Below are 26,066 nucleotides of genomic sequence, written 5' to 3' on the forward strand. Positions count from 1 at the left end.
AGGGTAGAAAGTAATCAGGGGTGTAACTATTTCAAGAGGTTTTATGTTGGCTTCAAGGCTTTCAAATATAGATGGAACAAATGATGTAGAAGGGTAATAGGACTAGATGGTAGTTTCTTGAAGGGACAGGTAAAGGGGGGGATTTTAACTACTATTAGGAGGGATGTAGACAACCATGTCTACCCAAGAGCATGAGCAGTTGTGAATGTTGAGAATAAGGACAAATAGACCTGGTTCATTGAGAATTTGGTTGCTGATTTAGATCTTGGTGCTGGCAATGGATTGGTTGTTATCTTAAACCAACACAAGGTACCAACAACATGTGTAACACTCATTAATTTTTACGTATATTGTGTTTGTTTGTTACTTATAAGGACTTCTACAGTCTGTGGCATACCTACTCCCCCATGTTGAGCAGAAACAATGTGCTAGACACATCTTTGCAAACTTTAGCTAGGAATAAATTCATAGGATTGGAGCTAAAGACTTTGTTTTGGGAAGCTGATATGAGTACAGTGGAAGGGGACTTTCTTCCTACAATGAAGAGATAAAAAAAAGATAACAAAAACAGGATACACCTATCTTATAGCAAGGAAACCTGAAACCTAGTGCAGAGCCTTCTTTTCTCATAGGTATGCTTGTGAAGCAGTAGAGAATGGGGTCTCAGAATGTTTCAATGGCATGATCAAAGAAATAAGGAAGTAGCCTCTACTTACAATGCTTGAGGAAATAAGGATTATCCTTATGAAAAGGTTTTATCATCAAGGTCAAGAGGTATCCAAATGGAGGGGTAATTATGGGACTAACATACAACTGAAGATTGATGAATTTGGGAAAGATATGAGGTAATGTTAGTTTTTATGAGCATGTATCCAAATGTATTATGTATTTATTGTTTATGTGTGTAGTTTTTTTGTTTTGTGTGTAGTTTGTGGACAGCGGTGCCAAGTGGTGGTGATGTGTTTGAGACATGGTATTGCTACAATAGATACATGTTTGATTTAGCTACTCACACTTGCACCTGCAACTTGCGGAAATTGTCTGGCATACCATGTGTTCATAGTCAAGCTACAATCAAATATATCCACAAAGATTCAATCCAGTTCCTTTCTTCTTGGTTGCATAAGGACAAATATGTTGCAACATATATGCAGAACATACAACCTGTAGGTGGAAGCAACTATGGCCAAGGACTAAGTTTTTTAAACCATTACCACCCCCAGTTAGAAGGATGCATGGAAGACCCAAACTAAAGAGAGTGAAGCATGCATCTGAATCACAAGATGTCAAATACCCCTCACAAAGGTTAAAGGTTCCTAGGACTGTAAGGTGTGGAAAGTGCCAACAACTTGGGCATAATAAGATTTCATGCACAAATGATGAGGTACCTAAGCCCCTGTCCCAAAAAGGAATATTGGAAGACCTAGGAAAGATGGGTGAGGCCAACCGATCTTTGACCAATTCCCTCCAGTTGGGCCTGCTATACTAAGAAGGAATGGTGCTCCTCCTGTTTTGGAATCTGGTGATCAAGATGATGCTCCTTCAGTTTCTGAATCTGGTGATCAAGATGGTGGTCCTGCTATTACTCCTATGAAAAGGACTAAGATGATGGCAAGGAGAGGAGGGAAAACAAAGGTTTCTAGATCAAGTAAAAAAACACCAAAGAAAACACCTAATGGTAAGAAACGTATGATTCAAGAAAATGAGGATGTGTCCCTAACCTGTGATGAGGATTTTGATGATCTTTTCATGCATACACCTAATGGTTAGCAACCTATGATTCAAGAAAAGGAGGATGTTCAAGAACAAGAGAATGGAAATGAGGTGAAGGTAAATGAAATACTAACTTTAAAGGAGTTGCTACAGTCTGGATATACACATGCTGATGTAGTGGTTGCTTTGAAAGAGGTATGTGTTGTTACATTATTTTCTGGCTTTCCTATTGTATATTTACTAAGTAGACTACCATATTGTAGGTTTATGGAGAAGTTCAGGAAACAGATGTTGATGAAAGAGATGTTCAAGAAAGAGAGATTAAAGAAAGATAGGTTGGGGAAAGAGAGATTGAAGAAAGAAAGGCTGAGGAAGGAGAAGTTAAAGAAGGAGAGGCTGAGGAAGGAGAATTTAAAGAAGGAGAGGCTGAGGAAGGAGAAGTTGAATAAAGAGAGGTTAAGGAATAAGAAGTTGAAGAGAGAGAGAGAGAGGTTGGAGCAAGAGTGGTACCCTTGGATCCTAGTTCTTACAATATCCATTGGGAGAAAAGGAGGACTCACTCTGAAAGAATTAGGAAACTAAAGCTCAGGAAAAGGATCCAAGATGTTGATGGTGGTGATTCTACCAAAAGCCCTTGGGTTTTAGATTAAGAAGTTGTGTTTAAGGGTTGAATGGGTAGAATGGGCATTAGTAAATAGGTTACCCTCTTTGTAAACATCTACTTTTAGTACACTTGTCTTTTTGTAACAAGCTTCCAATTCCTATCAATAATGTTTGGTAGAATTGGAAGTTTGGTTCTAATTAGGTTACATGGTATGGTAGTGGTTTGTGTGAAGCTTTGTAAAGTACATTCCCCTTTTTGGGTTGTTAACTGACATTGACATTTTGGAAGCTTTGTAAACTACATGGTATGATTGTTAAGTTATCAGTATATGTGCCTTGATCACTATAATTGTTGTTACCTTTCATGTTTTGGTTAGTTTGTTAAGTAGGTGTCACACCCCAAAACCAAGAACGGTGGAAACGTTCTGGGGCGGAGGACATCATGTAAAGTATCACAACACAGTATAACAGTAAATAAGAAAACAACATCATCCATTGCATTAAATATATAATTTTAATACAAGTGTGTTCCGTACAGTTATAGACACCAAAAAGTAAATCAAAATAATAAGATGAGTCTTGGATGCGCTCCATCTTCTCAAAAGCTGGCCTCCGTACCTGTCTACTGATGACCTGAGAATACAAGTTATTTTGAAAGAGTTTATCAGCCTTAAGCTGGTGAGTTCATAAGTATTTTAGTGTCGGTGTTTGTATCAAGACGTTTGAACGTGGTTTCAAGTATGAGTTTGTAAACATTGGTGATAAACGTATGTGAATGTTTGTAAGTGTTTGTAAAAGTTTGAATCTATCAGAAAAACCTATATTTTCTATTAAAAGTAGCCTTCTACCAAGGCGTAACTATTTTGTATGTTCGTTTATCGTAAAAGTGTGTAATTTTCCCAGGTGTAACTATCATTAACAAAATATAGTTTGTACATTAATGTTTAAGTGAAATGACCACTTAATGTATGTAAAGGGTAAATTATTGTAGTACTGTAGTGTTGTATTATAGGAACTACTGCTGCACTAACTACCTTAAATCGGATTTATATTAAGGTATCATGTGATTAATTGTACCATACTATCGACTAAGTAACACGACAAATGTAGGTCGTAAAAAGGTATGACGTTTGGCACCCGCAGACCTGCAGGTCCGGCTGTAGCTAGCAGTAAGGTGTAGGATAGTCAATCCAGTATAGATTTATACGCAAACCCACGCTCTCCCTCCAAGAGACTCTGGCTACAACTCGGGCCATGACATTGAAGGCATGCTCCGATACAGTGGATCACAATTATGTTAACGTATTCATGTATATGTAATGTATTGTTACTCGTTCTAGTATCGTTGTATATGTTCTCTTCCTAGTATAGTTGTATATGTTCTCTTCCTAGTATGGTTGTATATGTTCTCCTTCTAGTATAGTTGTATATGTTCTCCTTCTAGTATAGTTGTATATGTTCTCCTTCTAGTATAGTTGTATATGTTCTTATAGTAATGTAATGTATATGTTCTCATAGTAATAAGTACTGACTCATGAATGAACTGACTCATTGATCTAGCAATAGTATAAGTATTATCCTGTGCTACCCCGATGGTAACTTACTAATGATGTAACTAGTACACATGAATATGGAAGAACTTTTATGACTATATATGTACACATGATATATAATTAATATATAAACGACCTTCGGACGGATACCCGATACCCCACCAGGCCACATCTCAAGCGCGAAAAGGAAATAGGGCGGACGGCCTTCCTAAGACTTTTAAATATTTCTTATATAACTATACATATACGGGCACGCAATTTATAGTAAGTACAAAAGAGTTTAAGTAAAAGAGTTTGTAAAGTAGTTTGAAGTAAAACAGTTTGATAAACAGTTTGAACAGTAATAAAATCATTGGTTTTGTAGTTATTAATCACATGTGATTGATGTAATAACTATAAGTATTCAACTTGTATCCCCCCCCCCATTAAAGCATTTAAAACATTTAAAAGTATTTCAAAGGTTAGTTAAAGGGGTATGAACTCACTTGTGGTGAGTGGATTGGATTGAAGTGTCGGACACGGTGCTAGGTGACAAATGAAGACTTGTACACATGCACGAGCCTAGTTATCATATAATGAACATATATATAACTAATTAGCCAAAATATAACTTATAAATTAATTCGGGACATTCTAGAACATGAAAACACTTTGTTTCAAGTGTTAAAGATCACAAGGATTGCATCCAAGTGTTGGTAGGGCAAAGCTAGGGTGTTTGGAGTTCAAGGGTAAACTCCCTTGGAGTTTACGGTTTTGATGGTCATAACCCAAGGAGTTTACAGCAGTAAACTCTAGGGTTTACGGTCGTAAACTCTACTCCTATTGACCATGTGTTGTTTTGTGATTTAACAAGCCTTTTGAAGCATTTCTACTAGGTGGTTTGGCCTTTGGAAGGGACTAGGGCAACAAAAACACTCCTTAGAGGAGTTTACGGCCTCATGGTCATTTCCCTTTGGGTTTACTACTGTAAACCCTTATGGAGAAGGGTATTGCCATGTTTTCAAGTCCTTAACACAACTAGGTAATTGTCTAAGTTAGTTTTTAGGCCTAAGGAAGGAAAATGACCCATTTAAACACACTTTAGGGTGTTTACGGTTTTGGGAGATCCCCAAACCGTAAACACCTAAAAATGTTGGTCTTTGGTGTTTTTTCAAGGCTTAAACACAATAAGGGAAGGTTTAAACATGTCAAGGATGGCTTAAACATCAAACTAGGACTTAGATTAGGGACTTAGGCACACTTTGGTGCCATTTTTGGTGTTTACGGCCCAAGAACATTCTTGGACCGTGAACACCCCTAACCTTGTGTTCTTGGAATAATTTCTTGATGTTTAAATGTAATACTAGCTTAATAACACTCAAGGATGGAAGTACTTACTATTAGGAGGCTTGATTTGAGCTAAAAGTCCAAGAACACTTAGTGTGTGTTCTTGGTGTTTTGGAAATCTAGACAAAATACTTAAATGAATGGATGAATAGATGCACAAACACTAGATTAAGTGTTTTACTAACTTGAAATGGTTAGAACACTTACAAGTTTAAAGATCTAGAACAAAATCTAGGATGATACTTGAAAGCCTTTTTTGGAGTTTACTCTTTTGGGTATTTGGGGAGTAAACACAAATGGCTAGACTTAGGGAGTAAACTCATGGATAAGCATGAGTTTATGGATTTTTGGGATGATTTTCAACCCAAACATAATAGTTTGACCGGGAACTTCTAAGATGCGAGGTGTTTGCGGTTTTTAAAATTCAAAACCCGAGACGGCACTTTCTTTCACCCGTTCGTTTAAAAATAATATTAAAATAATCAAACGAACTTTATATTTCTTAAAAATAAGAAATAATGACATTAACTTATGATACGAAGTGGTTGACTTTTAGGGTTTGACCGAATGGAAATTTCGGGTTGTTACAGTAGGTTGCTATTAAATTTTTAAGATTTGGTCATTTTTATACATATCTATGTGTTACAGGTATTTGCCATTATTAAGACATAATACATTGTTATCATTAAGACATAATAAGTTATTATCATTGTTATCACTTACAACACCAAAATATTACCATCCTCCCTAATAAATAAAACTAATTTTGCCACATGTCATTCTCTTATTAACTTGGACACATGTCATTTTTTGGTATTTTTAAATAAATGTTTTTTCCATGTGTCATTTTCTCATTGTTTATCTTTTTTTAATTAACACATCATATTTACACCTCAATTAATAATTGCCTTAGTTGAAAATAGCCATTAAATTACAATATTACAACTCATATACTATTAAATATGTTTCCTTTTAAATTCAAATTTTAAATTTCAAATTTCAAATTTAAATAAATTTTTATTTAAACTTTTATATTTAATAATTTTTTTGTTTTATCCAACCCGTATAAGATACGGGTCTCACAACTAGTACATAATACATGCATCAACTTATTGTCTAACTTGACCAGAATACCCATACACCTAAACTACTACTACCATTCCACCTGAACCTAACTAATGCCCACAAGTTTACAGTTCTTTAACCATAACATTGTGAACCATAAACCCCATCACAATCACCACCACCAAAAGCATGATCATCATAAGTAGTTCCACCTTCAACAGGTTTAAAATATCCACTTAAATTGCTTTGTTGTTCTTGGCCTCCTCCGAAAGCTTCAAAATCTTCATTCCAAATGTTCTATTGTTCTTACCCTCCTCCAAATCCATATGGAACTTCCACATAGTTTCCTTGTAGTAAGTATTTGGCAGTGGTGGATCAAGCCACAAAAAAATTCGCATTTTTTAGAGTCCTGCACAACCACCACTTCTTCATACTGGTTCAACAATACCACAAAAAGAAGCAGGAATCTTGATATTACCTGATAGTTTGGACACCCCCTGAATTTCTTCCATGTATTATTGACAGTTTTGGAGATCAAGAATGTCGTAGGTTCATCACACTCGCATCTCAAATCTTAAGACCAACGATTCCTTAAAGTTATTATGTGTACCCTTGTGTGTGCGTGTTGGATGAGCTTACCATCTTACAGGATTGACGTTAGAGAGAAGAATGGAACAAAACCTAGCTAACAATTGACCTCCAACGTTCGTCTTTGCTTTGTAACCTGCTGAAACTGGTGAACGGAAAATTAAATTCAGGGTTTTTCAATTTAGTGCCAAAATCATGGGATTTAGTGATATTAGTCGTATGTAAAAACTACAACAATCTTCCAATTAATTTTGCTTATGAATAAGATGTAGCTATTGTAGGAAAATTTAGGGTATGTGGTGGAGATCTGGATACCAACTTAGATCGTGCTATCACTTTCTGAACTGATATTTCTACCCTATGCATGGGTTACAAGAAATTCAGCCTAGGATAATCCAAGTGGACACTTACGTTTCTAGGCACGAAAAACATAAGCCAATATGCTAGAGGATTTTGTAAATGTATAATGAAAAACGAGAGCTTAAGATCGTAACCCCCTTCTGGAAAGGAAGAGTTGTTTATATATTAAACACGATTAGGGTTTCGTTAGTTTTATCATAATCACCCTCAAGGAATTGAATTTTCATTAGCGGGACCCCAGCCAGGGGGTCTGCCCCTTGGACCCCGCTAGGGGCGCTGCCCCTAGACCCTGCCAAAGGGGCGTTGCCCCTTTGGAAACCCCGGACCCCCGACTAGTCGTCGAACCGGCTTCTGACTCGATCTTATACATGCGTGCACTCCGCACAACCCCGTATATATATTAGAGTACAAACCATGAAGCCCCTTAGCTCACATGTTGGTTCCAGTTACTTAAAATGACATTGTGACACTAAAATCACCATCACTATTTTACCAGCTTTTGTTTTTGGGCCCCAGGTAAGCATACGACCGACTTTTTCCATCGATATTTTCTTGAACTTATATTGTTATCGAAGAGTACTAATGCAGCCGTATTTTTTTTGTTTTTTTGCCCCCACCAAATATAATACAACATTGTAGGTTGGTAGGTTTGTTTTCTTAAAAATGCAATATAAATAAGTGGATGTAAACCACCAAAAATTTGATTGTTCAACCCTTTTCTTCCCTCACACACTACTCTTTGTGTGCGTGTGTGTGGGTGTGAATATTCAATGGAGAGTAGTAGCTCAGAAACGCCCCTTCTTACCGTTACAAAGAACGCTCACTTCAATGGCGACGTGGAAGATATCTCTCCAATAAACGGAATAAAAGATTTCTTTGTCCAATTTAAAGTTGAATCAAAAAAACTTTGGTACCTTGCTGCCCCTGCCATTTTCACTACTGTAAGTCAATACTTACTCGGTGCCATCACACAAACCATCTTAGGTCATGTTGGAACTCTCGAACTCGCAGCTTTCTCCATTGAAAACTCAGTCATCGCTGGTTTCTCTTTGGGAATCTTGGTTAGTATATATCTTTATTAATTTACTGGTTGTCGATTGATCATAATTAAGGTCTCTCTCTCTCTACATGTATATGAATATGAAATATATATCTATAAAAGATTGATATTGTCTATGATCGATGTGTGCATGAAATGCCACAGCTTGGAATGGGCAGCGCATTGGAGACTTTGTGTGGACAAGCATTTGGAGCAGGTCAGGTGAATATGTTGGGAGAATATATGCAGAGATCGTGGGTTATTCTCTTTGTCACTTCTCTCTTTATGATGTTCCTTTACATCTTCGCGACTCCAATACTCCTCTTCATTGGACAAACTGATGATATATCTCACGCGGCTGGGAAGCTGGCTGTATGGATGATTCCACAGCTGTTTGCTTACGCCTTCAACTTTCCAATAATCAAGTTTCTTCAGTCGCAGAGTAAGATCATGGTGATGGCTTACATATCAGGGGTGGCGCTGGTGCTTCATGCCTTTTTTAGCTGGTTTTTGATGTTGCAGTTGGGATGGGGGTTATGGGGTGGAGCTATAGTGCTCAACTCGTCATGGTGGTTCATGGTGATTGCTCAGATGATTTATATTCTCAGTGGGACTTGTGGTGAAGCATGGTCAGGGTTTAGTTGGGGCGCCTTCAGTAATCTATGGGCCTTCGTTAAACTTTCCCTTGCATCAGCCGTCATGCTTTGGTATGTTCTGTAATTACCATATTACCCTTTTCTTTCCTTACAAACCACCTTTTTATCCAAAATAATTACTTTAAAGTATTAATCAAAGACGACAATACTTATGCCTTCAGAAAAGCATGTTTTTATTTTATATTGGTGTGGAAGCTTATTAACTTGAATGAATATAACGTGTTTCGAATGTTTGATGCAGTTTGGAGACATGGTATTTTATGGCGTTGGTACTTTTTGCTGGATATTTAAAGAATGCCGAAACTTCAGTGGATGCACTCTCCATATGGTTACTCTCTACTATTTTCATTTTATTATTATTACTATTTGTTATTTGTTATTAATAATTATAAGATACTAATTAAAAATATTTTATTTGTAATCTGTTAATAAAATTTTTAATCAATTCATCACATAAAATAGACTTCTTTTTCCAATTTCAAACAGCAATATATATATTGTATTTTTTTACAAATAGACTTCTTATTCCAATTTTATACAGCAATATTATATATTCTTTTTACAATTTTATGCAGCTAAATGTTTTACTTGTAACAAATTTTGTAGCACAAACATTTTAGGGGTGGCAATAACGATAGCTCTGGGATTCAATGCAGCCATCAGGTTAGTTTATATGCGTACAAATTCCTCTGGATCCAAGATTTTGTTTTAGATTTATAGTAAAATTATTAACATAATAAATAAATAAATCCAAAATTAACTTAATTTTGGATGCATGCATGTGCAGTGTGCGGGTGTCAAATGAGTTAGGAGCAGCCCATCCCCAAACTGCGAAATTCTCAGTTGTTGTGGTGGTGATTACATCCTTTTTGGTGGGTGTTTTGTTGGCTGCCCTCATTAGCATTTTCCGAAATCAGTATCCAGCCCTGTTTTCTGATAGTCTTGAAGTTCAACAAATCGTTTATGATCTTACTCCCTTGCTAGCAGCTTGCCTTATCATCAATGAAGTTCAACCTGCACTATCCGGTATGTGATCATGATTTTTTTTTTTTTTTTTTTTTTTTTTTTTTGGAAATTTATGTAAGTAAAAATTGAGACTAAATCTTGAGGGAGATGATTATTTCTTAGAGTGTGCATTGGAGTTTTATTCATGCACAAGCCTTAGACTAAGGTTCAACATGACTAGTATATGTAACCAGTGACGGACACAGAACGTTTTAATAGGGGTGTCATTAAAAAAAATTTCAAAAAAATCTAAATTAGTAGTGGCACTCGTATTTTAAGTCGATGCACCTAATAGAAAAATCGGAGCAGTGGCCCGGGCACCACTAAGTATGTAACCTTCCTTCTTGACTTGGATTTATCTATGAGGTAAGGTCATAGGCTAGTCACAACTCGTAAATATTGAAAACTTTCTATTTTAGATTATTAATTAAGGGCATTCATAATGCATTTGAATTTTATAGTTTAACAGAACGACATATTATTACTATATATTTCATACAACTCTATCAATTTTTCTTAAATACGTTGAACTCTATAAAGTTCAATAAAACATATTTAAATATTTATGTAAGAGTTAGGAAAAATTAATTTTTTTTTACTGAAGGGTTCAATGCTCATTAAACTTTAAATTCATTGAATGTTAAGATGACATTTCACAATGATAGAGTTTAATTAATTGAATGATAATTAGATTGACATTCTTCATTGTGAATGCTTTAAAGGGATCCAAAATTTTCTAATATTTTACAAATCCATTAATATTAATATTTTTGTTACTTAATAACTATTACCCACTACTCATAACATTCATTGTTTTTCACAAGAACTTAACATATTTTGTTTCACAATAATTTCTATTTCTCTCCTCGTTAAGACATTTTGCACTTTCTATTGGTTATTAAACATTTTATAATATTAACCCTATTTTTCTTTACCCATCATGTATATGATTGTACATGCTATAAACATGCTAGAATAAATGAAATCATAATAAAAAATAGAGATTGCAAGATTGAAATTCCAACTCTAAATTCAGTGTATTGATTTGATTGAACAAAATATTAACCCTAATGGATTGCTATATGTGGGATATATTTATCTTAAGACTCGAATCCAAAAAAAAAAAAAAAATCAATTTTCAAACGTTAGTCGTCTCTGACCATTCCCTCACGTGTGTCATCTACAAAATAGATGTGAAGACCTTCAATAGCTAAAATAAAGGAAGGGTGACTATCGAGAAAATCACAAACATACACACATAAAGACACAAAATAAAATGTGGTTCGATCGGACCTACGCCCATGGGTTTGAAGTGAATATTTTTATTCATTAGCTTGAACACGATATTAGAGTACAATTAAAACCTTAGCTATTAGCTATTATATATGGAAAGTACAATTAAAACCTTAGCTATTAGCTATTATATATGGAAAGTACGAAACTTTTAATAATTAGAATTGGGTTGGACCCATCTACATGCATAGCCATCCGCTTATTCCAAATATTTATCCCATTGAAAATTGGTATCTAGATTATTTCGGGTCTTCGATTCTCACAACACGTTTAATAGTGACAATGCATCACCTCTGTAATACGTCTTGTCATAGTCATCGTTAAGATACCCATTAACCAACATCAACACAAATGTCGAGAATAACAAACCTAAAAGCCACTGCATCCACTTGGACCTAAAACCCATCATAGACTTGCATTGCTGATTCAAGATACCCCTAACTTAAGGAATTGTATGCCTTCTCAATATCACGTTAAAGATAATCATCTTATTTTTTTTGGCTCTTACACCACATTATTTGCTCATTTATCATTTATCATTAGAGACTCATCCAAGATTTGACGACGTCCGTCTGAACAATATCACTAACGACAAAGCTGATGGCCTGTTTTTCAGCAGGTCACAAGGAATCTCAATATATCTTGTTAGATAATCTCGAACCAACTAAGAAGGCACCCGATACTAGTTCATTTTTTATGGTACTTTGATTATAAGGGTGATGAAAGAGGCATTAATTACAACCCTTCGGAATCAAATCCAAGCTCTCAAACTCCACAACGACATCAATCACATTACCATAGAATGTGCCAAATTTTCTTAATAAACTCAAATGTAAAATTGTTTGGATATGGGAAGAATTTGTAGTAGCAAGGAAGAGCACGCTTGACTTCATCTGGGGATATAAGGTTGTCTAGAGATATTTTATCTTTATAGATATAGACATAGTAAAATTATTTAAATAATTCCTTTTAATTTATTAATATATAGATAACCTAACACAAATTAATTATTGTGTTAAATTATTAGATATATAGCTAGATTTTTTTTTTTGAACCGCTAACACCCACCCACTAAATATTACTTCTAAACTACTCATATATGTTTTACGACTAGGCTAGTTCATGTTGCCCGAATTTATTGCATGTGACTTGGTATTTGTAATTTTTCTGGTCTTGTTAATTGCATCTTAATTTCATTTGAAAAATGTAGGGGTTGCAATTGGGGCAGGATGGCAAGCTGTGATTGCTTATATAAATATAGCATGCTACTACATCTTTGGCGTTCCTTTGGGACTCACTCTGGGATTTGTTGCCGATTGGGGTGTAAAGGTCTGCAAGCTAATTTTATTATTCCTGCATTCCATCATATAACCATTGTCAACCAATACAAATTTTATAAAACATCGCATACATGTAGTTCTTTTTTCCCATTTTGTCCCAACTATTGATACAAAAGATATGGATTTTTCAACCATGAAATGACATTCAAAAGAATTGTATAGGGAAAACCTTACTCTAGTTTCGATTACACTAGTCAAAATTAATATGTAGGCTAATGTTATCAAGTATTGCAGGGTATATGGATAGGGATGTTGACTGGAACAGTGGTACAAACTTTGATCTTGGTTTGGATTTGCTACAAAACCAACTGGGAAAAAGAGGTACTTTTCACCACATTACCAATTGTGTCCTCTTCTCATGTCCTAAAAGAATTTCAATCCTTAATCAGCTTTTCAAATTTGACTTGTTTCTTTTTCTTTTTCTGAAATTTTAGGCAGCCATGGCTGAAAAGAGAATTAGAAAATGGTCGGGTCAAAAAGAGGTGGATGTCGAGCAATAATTGGTTCAGTAAAGCTAATTAAGGCGAGTGTTTTTTGTTTTATGCAAATGATTGTTTTAAGTTGATTCTTGTTGTGGGTGCGTGTGTTGTCTTTTGTTTGCTTTAGATTTCAGTTATTAAATTTTATCCTTGTTTTAATTTCGAAAGCATGTAACTTCGGTAGAATTCTCTAATATAACTATCCAGAAAGGAGAAAATTTTCAGCAGAAATAAAATTTGACACCATGATGATATTCCTTATCTAATTAAGTACCTAATTAACGAACACCACCTTTGTGACGTTTGTTGTATTTCTATACACAAATTAAATATTTCGTCGCTACAAAAAACAGACTTTCACACATGTGATCTAGCTACCAAACAATCCATCTAGCGACTGATCTTGCACAAAAAATTATTTTGGATTTCTAAATATATTAGTGACTTATTATGTCTAATTTCTAAATATATCAGTGACTTATTATGGTCTAATTAGTAGGAAAGTCAATATTATCTTCATGTCTTGTCACTATTCTGTACTAAAAGGAGAATAATTCTTAAATTAATTGGTCCGAGGATAATTTGTCGCTAAGGTTAACTTCTCCAAAAGTTAATTTTTAAACTTAGCGAGGGATGACTAAAAGTTCAGAAGACTTATTAATGTTTTGACATCGGTGTGTAATCCTGAGTTTTCTAGTAAAGGGTAGGGGTGGACAAAAACCTAACCAAACACACACACATACAAATTAAAAAAAAAAAAAAAAAAAAAAAAAAAAAAAAAAAAAAACACTAATGTTGTGGTTTTAAATTTTGTAAATAACGGGTATTCGCGGAGCGCTATGGTTTTACATTTATATATGTTGCACCAAAAATATCACGACGCACCATTCGTAAATGCGTTTAGACAAACCGCACCATTTAAATAAATAATATATAGGGGAAATGACTTATTAGGGTAATTAACTGTTGATTTTGTACTCAATTAGTCATTTTCCTTTTTTTTGTATCTCATTTACCATTGAACTTGTTGTAGGTGTTCACAGAAACCATTGAAACCGGTTATTGAAGGTTTCCGACAATTTCTTATCTCCGGTCGTCTTCTCCGGCAAAAATGAGATTTTCGATAGATCCTCGGGTCTCGGTTTGATGACTTATAGCAGCAACAAGCAGCAGGAGGGGGTAATGATGGTTTACCGGCGGCAAAAGAGAGGTTGCAGGTGGGTTCCGGTGATAGCAGGAGGAGGTGGCAGGTGGCTTGCTGCCTGCGTCCCTTCTTCCTTTTTCTGGCAACAAGTCGACAGGAGGGAGAGAGGGGAGGGTGGAGAAAGCTAAGCAGCAAACACCGGCGGTGGATGCTGCTTGGATGGCAGTCGACAAAAGTCCGCCGGAAAAACTCATTTTTGTCGGAGGCTCGCCGGAGAAGACGACCGGAGAGTCGTCGGAGATAAGAAATTGTCGGAAACCTTCAATAGCCGGTTTCAATGGTTTCTGTGAACACCTACAACATTCAATGGTAAATGAGATACAAAAATAAATAAATAAATGACCGATTGAATACAAGGACAATAGTTAATTACCTTAATAAATCATTTCCCCTAATATAAATCACCTATTTAATATCTACAAGATGTATTATTATTGGTATGTTTTTAACTAAAATTGAATAAAAAGAAAAACATGAAATTTCATTAATTTTTAAAATTTAGTTTGAAGACTTGCAAAGTGAATATTTAGCTATAAAAATAGTATATTAAGTTGTCTCAAGCGGCCATAGTTTCAATATATATTTCTTTGGAAATTTTCTAGAATTTTAATCACTAACTCGTTGTTTTATATTTGTACGTGACTTATTATTGATCCAAGAAAATATGGCTATAATCCATAAGTTTTGGGGATTTTAAAACCTCCCAGATGTAAAAACTATTATGGTTTATAAACCGAACCGAACCACATAAAAACCAAAACGCACCTAAAACCGTAAACCGCATTAAACACAAAACCGAACGTTGCGGTTTTAACAAACTAAAAAAATGATCTATATGGTTTTCAGTGCGATTTTAACCAAAAACCATGTCACACTCAAGCCTACTAAATGGTAGTGTTTTTGAAAATATTTACCAAGTAATGTTTTGCTTACATATACCTTGTGTACTTGTTATGTACGGTATCATTTTTAGTGTTTAAGAGGGTGATCGGTACTAGTTTTGTGTTAGAACCATTCTAGTGGTAAACTAGGTAGTTGGATGTTGGATTACTTTTGTATATACAATGTTTAAATTTCATTCTTCTATATGCTTGTAATAAAATACAATGTTTAAATTTTAGGGAAAATTTCATATATATCCTTACAAACATTAGATATTACGTCTATATCCTTCCAAAACTCATAATTACTTATATATCCTTTTTAACCTATTAAACTCTCATTTATATCCAATCCTATAATTTAATGAGGTATAAATCAATTTAATATCAAAAAATTAATTAAAAATCGAAATTACATATAGAGTTACCAAAATACCCTTTCTAAATAAAAGATTAAATTTAAATCATGATAAATTATGCTTGCAACGATAATTCCCTAATCATACGTCGACTACCTAATCGTACGTACGTCGACCTGAGTCTTCATCGCGTCTTCTTCATAGGCGTCTTCCTCATCACGTTTTCTTCATTGTAGTGGACTAATCAAGTCCGTGTGTTTCATCACAGGTATATCATTTTACAGATTTAATTAATTTTGGTTGTATGCTTGATTAGGTTTTGCATTTTATTAACTATAATCCCGTTTTTTCTTCTCCTCCTCTTATAATCGTAACAGGTAATCTGTAACCTGTTTTTTATTCAATTAATTTTGATAGATGATGACATTGATGCACCCACATGGGAAATAAGTGTTCACTCACCCATAATTGAGTAAGTTCTTACAAGCAAGATGAATGATACTTTGTGTGGCCCTTCAATTCCATTAATTTTGTTTTCATTATGTTTGTCAGTCAAGTAATATCGAAATTCAAGTTTAAACTGAAATATGGAGGCTTCTTTCAGTTAGCCAGGAACTCATGTAGGCAAGTATATTGTCTTGGATCTACAAAATCTCTCCATATAGATACATGTTCGTACGGCTTAAATCATCTAGTTGAAGAGGTGAAAAAACATTATCCATCACAAAGTGATATTGTTTTGTCAATAGTATTTGTTGACAAACATACAAAAGAGCAATGTTTTATTGAACTTGATAATGATGAGAGCTTCATGGCGATGCTTAGCATGTATAATGAGGAAAAAGAAGTAACAATTTATGCGACAAGCGAAAAATTAAGGTATAACCCAAAACCGGTTGGTTGTGAAGATCAAGTTATTGATGAATCTAATGATGGAAATGAGACAGACTCGATTTGTCCAAGTCAAGAAAGCTATCATAGTCTTCATAGTTCCGATAATGAATACGATCTTCTAAATTATGGTGAAACTTATGCATATAGTAAGACAAATCCATTTATAAAAGTAAATTCTAAATTCCCAAGTGTAATTGTTTTTAGAAGAGCATTAAATCATTATGCACTAACTAATGAATTTGAGTATGTCATTGAGAAAAGTGATTTGACAAGACTTACAGCATGTTGTGGAGATAAAAAGTGCAAGTGGAGAATTCATGCTTCTCTTACACAAGATGGTGTTACTTTTGAAGTAAGTATGAAATTTGAGAAATACTACATTTGTTGACATTGTTATTATGTTAGAATAACTATATGTTTTTATGCAATTTTACAGGTTAAGAAATTTGTAGATACTCATTCTTGTACTCGAAGCAACAAGGGTGGTAACAAACATGCCACTCAAGGATGGATTGCTGATGTTGTAACCGACAAGTTGAAATCTGAAGGCGATGTCTCTCCTGCCGACCTAAAGAAGTGGCTTATGCATACTTACAATGTTGAAGTACCATATATGAGAGTATTTAGAGGAAGAGAACAAGCTTATACCGATATGTATGGCAAGTGGGATGACTCTTATGTAAATATATATGATTTCAAAAATGAACTTGAAAAGAGAAACCCAGGAAGTGTCGTTGAGATTGATTTACAGACAGTGGGTGAAAAGAAACATTTCCTACGCTTTTTTATATCATTAACAGCATGCTCCAAGGGGTTTCTTGCTGGTTGTCGTCCTTACATTGGGCTTGATGCTTGTCATTTGAAAGGGAAATTTAATGGTGTGTTAGCCGCTGCCACAAGTATAGACGGTAACAATGGTATGTTTCCAGTAGCCTATGGTGTGCTTGAGTCAGAGAATATAAAATCATGGACATGGTTTCTCAAGTCACTAGAAAAAGCGATTGGTACACCTAATGGTCTTGTTATCTCCTCTGACATGCAAAAAGGGTTGGAAGTAGCTATCACAGAAGTTTATCCTAATATTGAGCATCGAGAATGCATAAGACATTTATGTAGCAACTTCAAGAAACATTTTCGAGGTGACTTTTACATGACAGATTGTTAAATGAAATTGCTACTATACGTAGAGATGCAATTTCATACTTGAATCAGAACCATAGAAAGATATGGAGTAGAAGCAAGTTTGGCACACTTGCCAAGTGTGATTACATTACCAATAATATTTCCGAAACTTTTAACTCGTGGGTAGGTGACATACGTTATAAACCGGTGCTTGATCTCCTTGATGCAATAAGAGAAAAGGTTATGGAAAGATTTGACAAGAAAAAGAGTAAGGTGAAAAAATGGAAAGGACCACTAGTTCCAAAAGCAAAGAACTATCTCAAAAAAATCACTAAGGCAAGTTGAGGAACTATATATATATATATATATATATATATATATATATATATATATATATATATATATATATATATTTTGCATTAAACATATATATTTTTCCTAATATTAGTTTGTTCTTGTTTTATTTTCTCATGTAGAATTTGGGTGAATTTCAAGTTTGTAGAAGCAGTGATAATAAAGCGGAAGTGAACTACAAAGGAAATCGTTGGGATGTTATATTGGATGAGAAAAAATGTAGTTGTCGAAAATGGCAAGTTACAGGCCTTCCGTGTGTGCATGCAGCTGCTTTTATTGCTTTCACAAGGGAGCCTAGTTGGGAAAAATATGTTGATACATATTTCACAGTTGACAAATTTAAAGAAGCATATGCTTTAGAAATTGGTCCGATGCCCGGAAAAGATCAATGGGTGCATATAGACACAGTCGATAAGATTTACCCACCTATTATAAAACAGCCGTCTGGACGACCTAAAAAGAATAGAATTGTATCACATGATGAGTCCAAGAAAAGACACAGATGTCCGCGTTGTGGTATGTATGGACACCATCAAAAGACTTGCAAAAATCCCGCACATCAAGGTTTTGATGAAGCATCCTCTAGCAATAGGAAAGAACCCAAAAAATCATGAGTTTTTGTTATGATTTTGTTTACATTTTAGTACTTTAATGCTTTCTGCATGGATTGTTTATTTTTTTAGTTTTGATGATTAGTAGGATTTGTGATGGGAAAAACTGTTAAAAATTTGATCAAATATGTGTATTTATTTTGAGATCATTTTTGTAATTATTTTTTCCTACCTTTTCTATAAAAACATTATGCCACATGACTGCATCTGTCAAATATATCTGCCACAGGGACAAAATCTATAAATATTTTATGCCAAATGGACTTTTTTGTGAAATTATAATGCTATGGGGACTGTTTCTGTTATGTATTTTTGCAACAGGGACGGTTTCTACAATGTGTTTTCTGTCGCAGGGACTATGTCTGTAAAAATTTCTTTTAAAGGGAGCATTTTGTAAAGATATTATGCAACAGGGACTATTTATGTAATGTATTTCAGCAATAGGGACTGTTTCTGTAATGTATTTCAGCAATATGGACTATTTCTGCAATGTATTTTGCGCCAAAGGGACAATGTCTATAAAAATTTATGTTAAAGGGACCATTTTGTAAAGATATTATGCAACAGGGACTATTTATGTAATGTATTTCAGCAATAGGGATTGTTTCTGTAATGTATTTCAGCAATATGGACTGTTTCTGCAATGTATTTTGTGCCAAAGGGACAATGTCTATAAAAATTTATGTTAAAGGGACCATTTTGTAAAGATATTATGCAATAGGGACTATTTCTGTAACGTATTTCAGCAATAGGGACTATTTCTGCAATGTATTTTATGCCAACAGGACCATGTCTGTAATGTATTTCTGCAAAAGGGAGCATTTTGTAATACTATTATGCCATAAGGACTATTTTTGTAATGTATTTTTGCAATAGGGACTGTTTCTGCAATATATTTTATGTCACATGGACCATTTCTGCAAATGTTTTTCAACCACATGGACAATTTCTGATTTGTTCTTCTACAACAGGAACCATCAATTAGGATTTTTATGAATTGCTAAAATGCATTATATATAAAAAAACAACATGATGATGTGAAAGTTACAAACAGGGTCGAAAAATGACCAATCTAACACAATAACAATCTAGTTTGACAAAACAACAGTACCAAAACCAAAATAACACTCTACTTATGAGATGACTTCCTAATCTCGATACAAGATGTGTTTATCCCTTGAATCAACATATGTCCCCACCTGCATAACAAAACATAAAGATCAAAAAGAAAAAATTATGATTGCTAAATGGGTAAAACACAAGAAATAGCAACATACATTGATTTATTTGTGAACTATAGCATTTTATTTTCATTATGATTACTTCTCAATTGTTTCAATTTCACGTGCCGCTTCAAGTATGGCACTCAAGGTATCTCTATTGAATTATTGTCCCTCAATCACTTCTTCAAGTTGAAATTTATCTCCCTTCAAGAATGTGTGTTGGTTTTGCTTTGTTCTCGCCATTGTTGAAATTTATCTATGATACCTCCTGAAGTGCTTGTAAAGATTCAGCTTGCCATCAAATGACTTCAGGGGCAAAGTAATTGCTAATTTCTCTTACCTGCAAACAATTTAACACCCATATTAAAGCCATTATTATTATGTAATGAGGGTGTTATAGTCATTTTGTGTTGTATCAAATGAAAGCAATCATTATGCTTTTCTTTCTCTCTCTCTTTCTCACATTAAATTAGTTTACAAAACAAAGAAAAATTTGTTTACATTTCCCTCATTAAATCCCCAGATTAAGTTAAGAATTGGTAACCATTCAACGTGTACAAACATTTACAATTGCAGATTACACTAAAATTGACCACAAATCGTGGACTGTGGTAAAATATATTAAGTGAAAACTAAAGTTTAGGTTTTCTTCATACCTCAAGCCCTCAAGAAAATAAGATGACCAACCACATACTATTCGAAATCCATCTACTTTGTCTGAAATATATTGTAGAGAAAAATATTAATGCATATAAAATTATAATATTTTTAATCATCCCTAATAAATAAAAAACTTTTTATCACATGTTCTCTTCTCCTTCATTTGGACACATGGTATTTTCTAGAATTTTTGAATTTTATATTTTTCACTTGTCATTTTATTGTATTTTTCATTTTATTAAATTAAAATTCCATATTTAATATATAAGGTAATATATATGTAAGGTATTTATTAGAAATTGTTTATATATGTAATGTATTAAATACATTAAAGCCTTATTAATTTTAATAATTCAAAATTTTTCTCATTTTTCTTATAAATACAAACTTTTCAAATTGTTAAAATTTCATATTTTATTTTTTTTAAATAAACTCATAGTATACATGAGTCTCACACCTAGTCTTCTATCAAATCAAAACACCAATTGAAAATACCTATAAATGGACGAAATGTCTCTAATATCAATGAAAATTTTGTTCCTAAAACAGTTATTAGTCAGTAAAAATTTGGTCATTTCAAAATAAGTTAACAATGAAAAATTTGTTGTAATTGTATAGTAATTTGTTGATGACTATGAATGTTTTGACGCTAAATGTGCTGCTTATTTTCAACAACAAAAATTAGAGAGAGGTTATAGATGGTACTTTCGGTCGCTAAAGTTTGTTTTCTAGTAAAAAATGAACTATCTTTATGTGTAATTTCTTTAACAATACACTTTAAAATAATTAAACTTTAATTTCATAAAATAATATTTTTATTTTCTGTTAATCAAATTAATTTTATTTAGTGTTTTATTTATACATAACAAACAATAACAAACAACATATATGAAATGATTTTTTCAATTCAAACCAGCAAACATGACAATCAAATATAATTTCCATTATATCAAACAGATGTCAGTAATTTATCAAGCTTTGACAAAAACCTAAAATAGACATATTTTGTATAAATCTACATCACATGAGTCGTGTTTATTAAGTATTTATTAAATTCCTAATAACATCCTAAACATCGGTCACCAACCAAACACAATTTTACAAAAGATCGATAAAACCCGTCATCAAGTTTGATTCAATTTTGGTGAAATGGTTTTAAGACAATGAGGAATTGCACAATATTCAAATCCTAACCAACATCAAACAAAAGAACTTTATTGCTCTCCCTCCACCTCTTTTTGACCTGACCATTTTTTTATTCTCCTTTCAGCCAAAAATGCCTACAATATCCATACGTGCATGACTCGGATAAGTTTGAATCTCACAACATACATAATATACAATAAGCAAAAGACTTTTGGCCTAATAGTAAAGAGTCATCATGGTTCAAATGTCACTGAGAGACATAAATGATATTTAGAAGTAGGAGTATTTTGTCGTTTCAATAGATATATAATACTAATTAGATGATTGAAAATTTATTGAATGAAGAAAAAAATATACAAGGTGAAAACTGAAAATTAAGTACCTCTTTTTCCCAGTTGGTTCTGTAGCAAATCCAAATTAAAATCAAAGTCTGTACCACGGTTCCAGTCAACATGCCTACCCATATACCCTGCAATTTCCGCAAAATTAGTGTACATATCAAGTTTGATTTTTGAGTCATAAATTTCATGTTTTTGCATGAATGCATGATGTACTACTACAAAGGTGAGTAATTGTGTATCAACCTTTACACCCCAATTGGCAACAAATCCCAGAGAGAGCCCCAAAGGTACGCCGAATATGTAGTAGCATGCTATATTTATATAAGCAATCACAGCTTGCCATCCTGCCCCAATTGCCACCCCTACGTTTTCAAATATACATATATTTCAATCATTCAGTCAATAATATGGGGGGGTATTTTAGTCTTTTAAACACCTCTGGCAGTTAAAGAAGCTATTGAATGGAATTTTAAATTTCTATTCCACGACACAAACACGTCTTGAGGGATTCTGGTGGAATTGAATTCTCTGCATCCGGCTACCAAACATGCTATGGAATGAAATCCCTAATTCAAATTCCATCTGATTCCTTCACCAACGGAATTAGATTTTGTAGATTTGTCAACCAAATACGCAATGAAATGGAATCTCCAACTCCAATTCCATCCGTGAATAGCTATAATCTACCCATAAAACTCACTATCATCTCCATCAAGGTTATGGTCTGATTTAACGATTATGAAAGTTTTAAGAGATGTAATTAAACTTGCAAAATTAAAATTATGTGAAACAAAAATCACATACCGGAAAGTGCGGGTTGAATATTGTTAATAATAAGGCAAGCCCCTAGCAATGGAGTAAGAGCATAAACAGCTTCTTGAACTTGTAAATTATCAGAAAATAAGGCTGGATATTGATGCCGGAAAATGGCCAGAATTATGGCCAATAAAACGCCGATGAAAAAAGCAGAAAAAACAACCACCACAACTGACAACTTTGCAGCTCTTGGATGGGCCGCACCTAACTCATTCGACACCCTTACACTGCAAAATAAAAAATTAATAAAAAAAAAATGGATTTAGTATCAAGGTTGTCAAGATCGGGATCCTACCTAGGATCGATTTTGGGTTTGCAAGATCGGGATCGAGATCCTAAGATCCCACAAAATAGAATATAATTTTAATTTATAATATTTAATCATGAAAACTATTTCAAACATTTAGTTTTTCATTCAAAAGTTATAAAAACTTCAAAATATTAGTCATAAGTCACAATAAAAAATGATAAATGGTAAATTGGTAAAGGATAAAAGGCATAAAGTGGTAAAAAAAATTTCACTTGCAAAAAAAATAAAAAATCAAAGGAAGGTAGGATCGGATCGGATCTCGATCCTACGATCCTACCTACGATCTTACGATCTTACCTGCGATTCTACCCGAAATACGATCCTTTTACGATCCGGATCGTTTTTCATACCTAGGATCGTACGATCCTACGATCAGGATCGCGATTTTGACAACTATGTTTAGTATTATGTGAATTTAATTAGTTATTTGGTGATGTTTTTTTAAGGGAAAATGGTTATTAAGTAACCTGATAGCTGCATTGAATCCAAGTGCTACCATAACTGCCCAACCAACAATGTTTGTGCTGCAAAATTTGGTTCAAAGATTAGGATCATCGTGTATTTGTTTACATGGCCCTTCATACATCATTGTACAAGTATTTATACGGCTGATATCGGACAATACGCTCTATCATAAATTATACATGAATATATGAAAATTTATAAAAATGATATACATTTATCCACCTTTGTAATCGGACATTTAACAAAATGATCATTTTCCCAATCACAAAAATGATCATGAAAATCACGGTCAAATTGTGAAATTTTTTCCCCACAACCGCAACAATAAATAAATAAATAAAAACTTAATGAAATTTACTTGGAAATTGTATTAACAACTTCTAACTTTATAAGAACAATTTTGAAATTTCAAGAACAATTTTGAATTTGTAAAATAGCACTTGATATAAGTATACATTTAAATTTTTAGAGTTCTGTATGGAGAAATTTCTAGGACGTGTTCGCCACGTAGTTTTTTAAAGCTTTTAAAGGGTTTTAGAGTTCTATAAAATAGAATTTGAAAAAAATATATATACATTTAAACTTTTTTAGAGTTTTATGTAAAAAATTTTAAGACATGTTCGGCACGTAGTTTTTGGAAGCTTTTAAATTTTAAGAAAAAAACTTAAATAATAAAATAAAATTTTGTTCGGCGGTAGGAACATCTAGCTTTTAGCTAAAATAAAAAAAAAAAATTCAAAAGATATTTATATATATAATTTTACAAATTGAGTTAATTACTTCTTTTAAATCAATAACGTGTTTTAGATAATTTCTTTGATTTGTTTTAGATAATTTCTTTTGTGTAATTAAAAACTTTCACATATTTTTGACAAACGTCCATTTAGTCCATTTACAAATCGAAGCTACCAACTCACTACCTACTACTATCTAGTACCTATCATCTACTATCAAATCAATAACGTCTTTTAGATAATCAGTTCGTTTATGAATGCGCCTAAACTTAATGGAAGTTTAAGAAATTGTGGTGGTTTTATGACGGATTAAAAAGTTAACTTACGAATAGTTTATAGTAATTACCGATTAATAAAAGAATGATATTATAACGAAAAATAATACTAAATTAGTAACCATATGGAGAGTGCATCCACCGCAATTTCGGCATTCTTCAAGTATCCAGCAAAAAGCACCAACGCCATAAAATACCATGTTTCCAAGCTACACCAAATATTTAAAAATAAATAAACATGGTATGCTTAAGTTAGGTAGAAGTTTGTTGCGTTTTCATTGTTTGTTTTTTTGTTGGAAACTAGAAAGGGGTAATTGGGGTGATTTACTCACCAAAGCATGATAGCTGATGCAAAGGAAAGTTTAACGAAGGCCCATAGATTACTAAAAGCGTCCCAACTGAACCCTGACCATGCTCGACCACAAGTCCCACTGAAAATATAGATCATCTGAGCAATCACCATGAACCACCATGAAAGGTTGAGCACTATAGCTCCTCCCCATAACCCCCATCCCAACTTCAACATCAACAACCAGCTAAAAAACGTATGCAGCACCAACGCCACCGCAGATATGTAAGCCATCACCATTATCTTACTCTGAGCTTGAAGAAACTTAGCGATTGGGTAGTTGAAGGCGTACGCAAATAGCTGTGGAATCATCCATAGCGCCATCTTCCCTGCTGCGTGAGATATATCTTCTGTTTGTCCGATCAATAGGAGCAACGGAGTTGCAAAGATGTAGAGGAACATCATAATGAGACCAGTTACGAAGAGGATAACCCACGATCTTTGCATATATATTCCTAACATATCCACTCGCCCTGCTCCAAATGCTTGCCCACACAAAGTCTCCAATGCGCTCCCCATTCCAACCTGTAGATTTAACAGATCAATTGATCGAGTTTCAGTTAATTGGGGTAAACTTCGATTTCAAATCGTTAATTTGATTTCATAAACGATATCTGAAACCAATTCGGTGAGGAAAAAACTTGACAAAACTAACCATGATTCCCAAAGAGAAACCTGCAATAACTGAGTTCTCGATTGAGACAGCTGCGAGATCGAGTGTTCCTACATGACCGGCGAAGGTTTGTGTAACTGCACCGAGTGAGTATTGACAGACGGTGGTGAAAATTGCAGGGGCAGCAAGGTACCAGAGCTTCTTTGATTCGACGCCAAATTGGACAAAGAAATCGTTGATTCCGTTGATCGGAGGAATATCTTCGACGTCTCCGGTGAAGTGAGCGTTCTGTTGGCCATCTTTTGAGGTAAGAAGTGGCGACTCTGCGTTGCTCTCCATTGAATTATGAATTATCTATCTCTCTCACACACAGTAGTAGTAATGTTTGTGAAAGGAAGGAAGGAGTTGTAAAATCGGATTTTGTTGGTTACAGTCTTGTTGGTTTCGAACACCTAATATGCAATCTTTAGGCACACAGTCCCACCAAACCAGTTTTGTTCCCGCCTTTCTCCAAAACGATTACAGATTTACATCCCCATGACTTAGAAGACAAAAATACAAAATAACCCTATTTATCCAAATAAATTAACATTTTGTCCGTCCACATATGACAAAAAACGATTTAACACTAACCAACCTGATAATTACAAATTAGTAGGTTTATTTGAAGTTTTCAACGGGTTTACTTT

At 33.9% G+C, this 26,066-nt stretch overlaps 4 protein-coding genes and 1 long non-coding RNA gene across 6 annotated transcripts; 3 read left to right on the forward strand and 2 right to left on the reverse strand.

The window, feature by feature from the left end:
- Window positions 1-7,898: 7,898 nt before the first annotated feature.
- On the forward strand, window positions 7,899-13,286 carry LOC145070258 (protein DETOXIFICATION 31-like). Its single transcript, XM_079017226.1, has 8 exons — window positions 7,899-8,269; window positions 8,413-8,954; window positions 9,145-9,231; window positions 9,510-9,566; window positions 9,691-9,929; window positions 12,412-12,530; window positions 12,776-12,862; window positions 12,976-13,286. The coding sequence occupies exons 1-8, from the start codon at window positions 7,979-7,981 to the stop codon at window positions 13,039-13,041; spliced, it is 1,488 nt and encodes a 495-aa protein (XP_078873352.1). The 5' UTR covers window positions 7,899-7,978; the 3' UTR covers window positions 13,042-13,286.
- Window positions 13,287-16,275: 2,989 nt separating this feature from the next.
- On the forward strand, window positions 16,276-17,809 carry LOC145052362 (uncharacterized). Its single transcript, XM_079000179.1, has 2 exons — window positions 16,276-16,710; window positions 16,795-17,809. Exons 1-2 carry the CDS (start codon window positions 16,276-16,278, stop codon window positions 17,521-17,523), a joined length of 1,164 nt encoding a protein of 387 aa, XP_078856305.1. The 3' UTR covers window positions 17,524-17,809.
- On the forward strand, window positions 17,724-18,448 carry LOC145052371 (uncharacterized). Its single transcript, XM_079000187.1, has 2 exons — window positions 17,724-17,816; window positions 17,957-18,448. Exons 1-2 carry the CDS (start codon window positions 17,724-17,726, stop codon window positions 18,446-18,448), a joined length of 585 nt encoding a protein of 194 aa, XP_078856313.1.
- A 984-nt stretch (window positions 18,449-19,432) lies between these two features.
- Window positions 19,433-20,387, reverse strand: LOC145067750 (uncharacterized). The gene is made up of 3 exons (XR_013688880.1): window positions 20,325-20,387; window positions 19,723-20,008; window positions 19,433-19,644 (listed from the first exon to the last, which is right to left on the reverse strand). It is a non-coding gene; the product is annotated as an uncharacterized LOC145067750 (long non-coding RNA).
- Window positions 20,388-21,353: 966 nt separating this feature from the next.
- Window positions 21,354-25,862, reverse strand: LOC145070354 (protein DETOXIFICATION 29-like). Of its 2 annotated transcripts, none has more exons than XM_079017320.1 (8): window positions 25,420-25,862; window positions 24,748-25,289; window positions 24,526-24,624; window positions 23,409-23,465; window positions 22,620-22,858; window positions 22,059-22,177; window positions 21,857-21,943; window positions 21,354-21,608 (listed from the first exon to the last, which is right to left on the reverse strand). In XM_079017320.1, exons 1-8 carry the CDS (start codon window positions 25,714-25,716, stop codon window positions 21,543-21,545), a joined length of 1,506 nt encoding a protein of 501 aa, XP_078873446.1. In that variant the 5' UTR covers window positions 25,717-25,862; the 3' UTR covers window positions 21,354-21,542. The 2 variants fall into 2 exon arrangements, with proteins under 2 accessions (XP_078873446.1, XP_078873511.1); XM_079017385.1 differs by having other exon boundaries at window positions 24,538-24,624; window positions 25,420-25,860.
- Between the last annotated feature and the right edge of the window lie 204 nt (window positions 25,863-26,066).

The sequence above is a fragment of the Lactuca serriola genome, chromosome 1 (genome assembly GCF_051521515.1).
Source record: "Lactuca serriola cultivar US96UC23 chromosome 1, Lser_US96UC23_V15, whole genome shotgun sequence".
NCBI classification, from domain to species: Eukaryota; Viridiplantae; Streptophyta; class Magnoliopsida; order Asterales; family Asteraceae; genus Lactuca; species Lactuca serriola.